At 46.8% G+C, this 8,044-nt stretch overlaps 1 protein-coding gene across 2 annotated transcripts; it reads left to right on the top strand.

Moving 5' to 3' along the window:
* Positions 1-1,000: 1,000 nt before the first annotated feature.
* On the top strand, positions 1,001-6,541 carry TRIB1 (tribbles pseudokinase 1). 2 transcript variants are annotated; one of them, XM_011938186.1, is made up of 3 exons: positions 1,001-1,227; positions 1,450-1,742; positions 4,137-6,541. In XM_011938186.1, the coding sequence occupies exons 2-3, from the start codon at positions 1,588-1,590 to the stop codon at positions 4,600-4,602; spliced, it is 621 nt and encodes a 206-aa protein (XP_011793576.1). In that variant the 5' UTR covers positions 1,001-1,227; positions 1,450-1,587; the 3' UTR covers positions 4,603-6,541. The 2 variants fall into 2 exon arrangements, with proteins under 2 accessions (XP_011793576.1, XP_011793575.1); XM_011938185.1 differs by having other exon boundaries at positions 1,008-1,742.
* Positions 6,542-8,044: the final 1,503 nt, after the last annotated feature.

Raw genomic sequence — 8,044 nt, 5'->3', positions numbered from 1 at the left:
CTGCTCGGAGTAGAAATGTTGAAAAGCCCACACCGGGCAGGAACCCTCGCTTCGATTCACTTTATTTTCCAGCCAGCGATTTTCCTTTGAACGTAGGGATCCTATCCAGGAGGAGGAGACACAGCTCCTAGAAACAGGATCCGCCGGGTCCTGCTCCTGCGCGGGTAGACGCAGAACATTCCCACAGTCTACTTTATGCGAGCATGACACCCCTGCTTGAGGCACTCCAGAGCACCCTCGGGCTGCTCCTTTTCACCCGAAAGATAGGATCAGCCCCCAGTTAAGTCGCTTGTGGGTTTTCCGCAACTCACCTGACGCTCCCAACACCCCGACCCCGTCCCGGGCTCGCTGCTGCCACCTACTGCCCAACCCGAATGAAATTTCAAACGCATGATCAAGCCCAGTTTAATAGGGGGAGATAAAACCCTTTTCTTCTCCGTGACTGGGGCTCAGAGCTGTTCTGGGACAAGCATATGTGTGTGGTGGGATGGGGTGGGTGGGAGGAGGGGACAGCAGGGGATTTTTCTAGCTGGTGCCAGAGCAGCCAGGCCTGCCTCTTAGAGGTGGGGTGAGTCTGGCCATTGTGCAACCCCTTCCAGTTCCTCTGAGCAGATAATAGCTGAATCCAGATGGTGACAGCCCGTGTGTCACCGTTTCCAGTTGAGTCTAGGATATGAGTAACTGGACTAAACAAAAGGCCTCTAAAGAGACCAGCCAGCTTCCTAGAAGAGAGGAGATGCTACTCATTTTTAGGGGTGGGGTCGGGTGTGGGGGGTAAACAAACAAATGAAAAACCGATTCGCAGGCTCCCCTACCCCTCCTGTGAGAATTGTAACTCAAGGCGGCTTACACTTGAGTCGGACTGTAGGCAGGTTGCTTAAAGCTGCATTGTCCCAGCCTCCCCCTCCAAGTCATCTGTTCCTTCTGATTAATGACAGCTCTGCATGTTCTCTGGCCCCTGCTTCCCCTTGGAGGCTGCAGAGTCACCACATTCTGTGCCCTTTCTGTGCTGAGCACTTTGGGTCTGCAGGAGACACATGCATGTCCAGGGACTGCTCTTCAGCTCCTGGACAGGCCAGGGGCTTCCTTCTATCAACCACTCACTAGTGTGGCCTGCGAACAGGAAAGGGCCACAGATGTTGGGGGGTTTGCTTAGCTCTCAGGAGCTGATGGAAGATGGGAACATGTATAGGAGACAGTTCTTTCAAATGATCTGTGTGAAAGCGGGTAACCCTGTGGGTATTTGCAAGTCTAGAGCTCTAGGTGTTACTGGTTTTAAAGGTGTCGGGGGCAGCTGGGGCTGAGGTAAGGTGGCAGAGGAAACGGAGTAGGTGAATGGAACTTACATCCTAAGCCCAAAGGTTGAGAACTTCTGCTCAGCTCCCTCAGGGATTTGGGAGGCTGCCTTTGCTTTTCCAGCCCCCTAAATGGGCCCCCTTCTCTCTGCAGGTGTTTCCCATTAAACACTACCAGGACAAAATCAGGCCTTACATCCAGCTGCCATCGCACAGCAACATTACCGGCATTGTGGAAGTGATCCTTGGGGAAACCAAGGCCTACGTCTTCTTTGAGAAGGACTTTGGGGACATGCACTCCTATGTGCGAAGCCGGAAGAGGCTGCGGGAAGAGGAAGCCGCCCGGCTCTTCAAGCAGATTGTCTCTGCCGTTGCACACTGCCACCAGTCAGCCATCGTGCTGGGGGACCTGAAGCTTAGGAAGTTCGTCTTCTCCACGGAGGAGAGGTGAGCGGCCGCCACGGCTTCTCCTGTGGCCTTTTGGAACCAAAGTGAAGGTGCAGGTCGTGTAGTTAGATGCTGTGTGTTGGTGCAAAACAAAGTCAAGGGCTCATATGTCCTAAATTTAGTATTTAGAGCTTCTGTTCCTGAGGAGTCACAGCCAAGGTTGGTTTATTCTGCATTCTCTTGGACGGGGTCTGGGGACACCGTGACGCTTCTATGGGATGGCACGTGTTGACAGGGTGTCCTTCCTCTCCTATCCCAGGATCAGGTCCATTGTTGTCAGAAAGGTCAGTCGTCTGGGGTACAAATATTAAGCTGCCCTTTACAATATTGCCTTCTGAGGGAAGTGTTCAGGTCTGTGCTTGTGCCAAGTGTTGTTTTGTACCTGGAAGGCTTCACAGAGCTCGTGAGACTGTCATATATGCAGAATTCCACCCTCTTCTTTCACGTGGCATTCCTGTCCCATCCCAGGCTGGTTTCTCTGTAACGTCACATTCTCTGGTGACTTTTTAGACATCTCGTTTGGATCCGTCTTCAGAAAATAGCCACATTGAATAGAATGGAAGTTGGCTAGGATGGATTGCTAAATATAGATCATAGCTTACCTCATAAAGAACAAGATGAGCTTGATAAGAGAGTAATGAGGCATGAAGACTCAAAGCTGAGGTTTTAGCTAGAGAATTCAGGAAGCCGCATGAGATAGACCACACTTGATTTTAAGAGCCAGCCACATCCCTTGTGGAAAGATTACGAGCAGTAAGGCTGTAACATTGCAGAGGTGAGAGTGAGTGAGTTTGTTGTAAGAAGTGGGCTTATCTCACCTGTGCATTTTTACCTTTGACTCCAGAGCATACGAAATTGTACAGGGTTGAGCTGTCATAAAGCATGACTTTGTTTCTGACCTCGCAATAATTATTGGAACACACTGATTAGCAAAGAAAAGCAAACTGTTTGCAATGAAGAAGTTTCTAATTCCTGGAACATGCTCCTTTGATATGGTGATGCATTTTCTGAAACATGCCTTACACACCTCCTTACTAACTTTTGAAACCTGCATTGCACAGGCGAATGTCATGGGCATGGGGTTTGGCAACCCGGGGGTTAAGCAATGTCAGGCTGACGCTATTCGTGTAACCAGCACAGGTGCAGGGTTTTAGTGCTGTAGCAGCCAATCAGGGGCAGACAGTGTGGGTTGAGTCATATTTTCCGTTTACAGAACCAATGGGTATTTTACATAACGACAGGGAGGTCACGCTGAGGACATACTGAAGTTAGCACATGTATACTACACTCCAGGGAACAGGAAGGCAGGAAAAAAAAAATACCAGACCTTTGAGAGGAAAAGGAATTGACCCATCAGCCAGTACCAAATGTTTGCGTTTAACTTCATGAGTGACTTACTGAAACAGGGCTATTTCAGAGAAGCAGGCAGAGACAGGGTGTCACCGGATATTGGAGCTTCCCTGCCACATGGCTTTACGCTTTGGGGGATCCAGGAGACTTGGGTGGCTGGTTCTGAATAAGGAGGCACCTGCAGCTTCATAAGAGAGCCTTTGACTGAAGGTTTTTTAGACTTCAGTTGCAACCTGAACAGAGACCCCCCCCGTAGAATGAATGTGCTCACATGTTGATGTGCCATCCCAGTGGCAAGTGTGTGTCCCTGTGTAAGAATTTCAGAAGCCCTGCATCCCTGAAATCCATCAGCCACTTTTATTTGCTCATATAACCTCTCTGTCCATGCAAAGTGTTCTTTGCAATTAAACACTCCAATAAATGTAATTAACATTCCTTGCAACTTTCCCACCCTAATTGTCGCAGCCTGGGCCCAGGTGGACAAAATTTGCTCCCTCTGCATATATCAGTGTGGACACCAGAGCTGACGACCTGTGTGTAATAGCAGTGACTTTGGGCTCCGTGTTGTGTAATGCAGTGTGGGTCCAGGTAGCCCTGGCAGTCATAAGAGAGAAGATGGGCTTGTAGGATGCTCAGGCCCTCCCTGAAGAAGTAGGATATGCTGCTCTTCCCTGATAGCTTTTGTAGGGAATGCAGCATTTCCCTGAGACAGGCTCCCGGTTCTGCAATGGGAACTTAGTAAATTGCGTAACTCCTATTAGGATATCTCTTGTAAGCTCTAGCATTATGAATGCTATTTGGGGCTTTGCATCATACCCTCCACCCCAGGCGCTCTGTCGATACTTTGCAAACATTTATTGCAGTTTGTGTAGGTTTGTGAAATCACGAGTCCTCGGTAGTTGCAGGGCACTGCTTACTGGACGAAGGGGTAAATAGCATTCCTGGAGCCTTTGCTGTTAGTGCCTGTGGGCGCTGTTATTGGGAAGGCTTTGTTTTTCATAGCAGCTGGTGTGGAAATAATGACTTGGTTCCTCTCTCTTGCAGAACCCAGCTCAGACTAGAAAGTCTAGAAGACACACACATAATCAAGGGGGAAGATGATGCTTTGTCAGACAAACATGGCTGCCCAGCCTACGTGAGCCCTGAGATCCTCAACACCACCGGGACATACTCCGGAAAGGCTGCGGACGTTTGGAGCCTAGGGGTGATGCTTTACACGCTTCTGGTTGGACGATACCCCTTCCATGACTCAGACCCCAGTGCCCTTTTCTCCAAAATTCGGCGTGGACAGTTCTGCATTCCTGAACATATTTCCCCCAAAGCCAGGTGCCTCATTCGCAGCCTCTTGAGACGGGAGCCCTCCGAGAGACTCACTGCCCCCGAGATCCTGCTGCACCCCTGGTTTGAATCTGTCTTGGAACCTGGGTACATCGACTCAGAAATAGGAACTTCAGACCAGATCGTTCCAGAGTACCAGGAGGACAGTGACATTAGTTCCTTCTTCTGCTAATCCCCAAAACCTCAGAAACCTCATAATTCTTACACCTGGCATTTCCATTTCTAAAGGTGGACAGGCCCTTTGGCGTGGTACCAACCAGATAATGACTGCATCAGGATGAAAGCTGCTGAACTCGGCATGGCGCCTCCTCTTCTCTGTTGGGATGAGTGACTTTATTGATTGGAGCAGCATATGCTGTGATTGGCTGCCCTGCAAAGTTGTTTCCCTTAAGGAACCCTCACCAACTATCTCTGCTGGATTTGGGAGTTCCGCATCTTTTATGGAGGGCAAAGAGTTTGGACATCTTACACCCGGTGGTCAAGTGTGTAATAAACTTGAGCATTCGAATGGGAGAAAAAGCAAATCACACAATGACATATTTTGGGCAATAACCGTATTTTTAACAGGGTGACAAATCGGGCCAATAAATCTGCCATCTTTGAACTCATCTTTGGTAGCTAGACATGTTACCTACCACAGCTTCTCTGATGGGAAAGTTCCTTTTTTGGCTTAACACTCACCTTGTCTTCACACTCACATTTACCAATGACTCTGCTCCGTTTTTGGAGCAGACTTTTAAGTTGCTCAGGAGCCTGACGGAACCATGAACCCAGACTCTCCTCTGTTTCCTGCCAAGACCTCATCTGCACTAATGCCTTCTCCCTGACCTTGACACTTTCCCTCTTTAGCTATAAAAGCACTTACCGGCCGAACGTGGAACAGTATCACAAAAGATCCCATCTCCCAACGATTTCAGAACTCTGACCTCAGACAGAGAGACTCCAGATTTTAAAAAATAATTTGAGTGCTTGGAAACTATTAGCTTTTTAAGTTCCTTCCAAATATGTTAGTACCTGCCCTTTACTTTTCCCCCAAGACCATCTCAGGGTGGAGCATTCTGTCTAGAAGAAGAAAGATAAGGAGGCTCCCACCCACCTCTCCCAAGAGCAGACATTAAACATCTTTGTGCTTTGAAGAGAGTGAATTTTGGATAGTCTTGTGATTCTCGGACTAACTTCCAGAATTATACTTTAACCCCTCCCAGATATGGTCCGCCTCTGGCATTGTGTGTGCATCTGCGGTTTTGCATGATGGGTTGTTAATATTTCAAATGTGTGGTTTATGAATACGTCTGTATAATCGGCTTCTGGAGTGAAACAGCAAACCCCAAATCTTCAAAGTCGGAAGGAACTTTAAAAATCATCCGGTCCAATCTCTTTCCTCTTTCCGCCACCTCCCAAGGCAGAAATCCCCTCTTCAGCTTCTTTTGTAGGTGGGAATCCAGCCTCTGTTAGGTATGTCCAGGGATGGAAACTGACTCGCCTACAAAAGATAGAGCTTAATGGAGAAATTGCAACTTTCATTAAAAAACAAGTTCAGATGAAATATCAGTAACTGTCTTGGACAGTGCTGAAATCAGGTGGTTAAACGGGTACACAAAATACACTGTATTTTGATAAATGGCACAAAAACAGGCAGTCATCTTTAAGGGCTACGCCTAGGCAAACTACTAACATGCATTGTGAGAATGCCGTGTATACCTCACGTACTGTGTACTTTGTACATATATTTTACCTTTTATACCTATGTTCGATTTTGTTTTGTTTTGTTCTGGCTTTGAGGCTTGTTTTGTTGTCTGTGTCTTGTCTGAATAACCTGCGTGTCTAAAACCACGTGAAATGTGAATGATTATTGGCAATATTACCTTGACAGAATCATGGGACTTTGAGAAGAGGGAGGACAGAGGCCTCTGTCGCACTAACGCTCTCGTGGTTGCTCGACTGTTGTATCTGTGATACATTATCCGACTAAGGACTCTGGGCTGGCAGGGGCTTCTGCCGGGAAAGCTAGAAACACTAGGTTCTTCCTGTACATACATGTATATATGTGAACAGTGAGATGGCCGTTTCTGACTTGTAGAGAAATTTTAATAAACCTGGTTTCGTAAATAGGTGTGGTGAATTTCTTTCGCGTTCAATCGTTCAATCGGCTTTGCCTTTTGCAATTTCATGCAGAGGTTGCAAGGTCTGTGGCCTCAGGGCTTACAGTCTAGTTGGGGGTGGGTAGCAAGGGGAAGGTGGAAAAGTAGAGATGATAAGGATCGTGGATGACCTTTGGCAGACTTGAACCCATTTGCTTTTTTCATTTCGGTGGGCAAATTTTTTTGATGGATGAAGCCCACTGGGTGACACCAAGTTGGTGCGTACTTTGGGTTGAATTTAGACTCAGGAAACATTTGTTATTTTTCATACTCTTTCATAGCAGAATCAGAATCAAGAAACGTTTGAAGATGAGCATTCATAAATTAACCTTGAGTTGTAAAAATCAGCTTGTCTTTTTTGGGCCACGGACCCTTGAGAGTTTGTTAAAGCTATGGCCACTCCCGAGAACAGTGTCACATGTATAAAACAAAATGTTGTTATCGCAGAGGTTCACACAGATCTCTGAAGGCATCATGGGACTTCTGATTGTGAACCAATCCCCCTTCATTAGACTTAATTAAAATGGCTAAGCAAGCCATTTTCTTTCTTTTTCTTTTTTTATTTTTTGAGACGGCGTCTCGCTTCGTCGTCCAGGCTGGAGTGCAGTGATGCAATCTCGGCTCACTGCAACCTCTGTCTCCCAGGTTCAAGTGATTCTCCTGCCTCAGCCTCCTGAGTAGCTGGGACTACAGGCGCACACCAGCATGCCCGGCTAATTATTGTATTTTTAGTAGGGACGGGGTTTCACCATATTGGCCAGGCTGGTCTTGAACTCCCGACCTCGTGATCCACCTACCTCGGCCTCCTAAAGTGCTGGGATTACAGGCGTGAGCCACTGCGCCTGGCCAAGCAAGGCATTTTCTTTCTTTTACTTTTTTCTTTTTATAAGTGTGAAAATGGAAATGGAAGCAAGGAAAATACTAAGGTGACATTAATTTGAATCACAAAAGTAGAAAAAGGAAAAGGTTTTTTTTTTATTGAGTTTATAGCTTAACTATTTATAGCTTCACTTCAGAATCTAGTCTAAATGAAGTAAATTTGCATCCAGATTGATTTTTAAAAATACTTCACATTGTAAAGTGTAACAGCAGAAAAATGCACATATAAGTGTGTAGCTCAGTGAATTTTCACAAACAACACACAGCCATAACCACTAGATCTAGAAAGCAAAACACCGGGAGGGCCTCAGGAACCTCTGCCTGCCTCTTTCAATTTTTGCCTGGTGCCTGCTCTGAGCGTAACCAGCATGGGATGGATTTTTAATTCTAACCTGTGTAAGTTAGAATAAGGACCAGCTCATCAACTCTGGACTCACACGAAGAGGCAGACAGAAGTTAGCGATGACACAATTGCCCTTTTTTAGGACTCAGGCTGAGATCACCCAGGAAAGCAGACATATGACACTGAAGTTAGAGCAGCTCAGGCCTTGTGACCCAGGAACTTAAGAAATGTAAAAATCATCTCAAAAGCAA

The sequence above is a fragment of the Colobus angolensis genome, unplaced genomic scaffold (assembly GCF_000951035.1).
Source record: "Colobus angolensis palliatus isolate OR3802 unplaced genomic scaffold, Cang.pa_1.0 Scaffold17, whole genome shotgun sequence".
In the NCBI taxonomy this organism is placed as follows: Eukaryota; Metazoa; Chordata; class Mammalia; order Primates; family Cercopithecidae; genus Colobus; species Colobus angolensis.
Note: the sequence above shows the minus strand (reverse complement) of the source record. Positions and strands in the feature narration are given on the sequence as shown.

What these genes read in the sequence shown, in the direction of transcription:
- TRIB1 (XM_011938186.1), top strand. Translation starts at nt 1,588, where the DNA reads ATGCACTCCTATGTGCGAAGCCGGAAGAGGCTGCGGGAAGAGGAAGCC. An exon ending in GTCTTCTCCACGGAGGAGAG is followed by an intron (nt 1,743 to 4,136) that starts GTGAGCGGCCGC and finishes TCTCTCTTGCAG; the next exon opens with AACCCAGCTCAGACTAGAAA.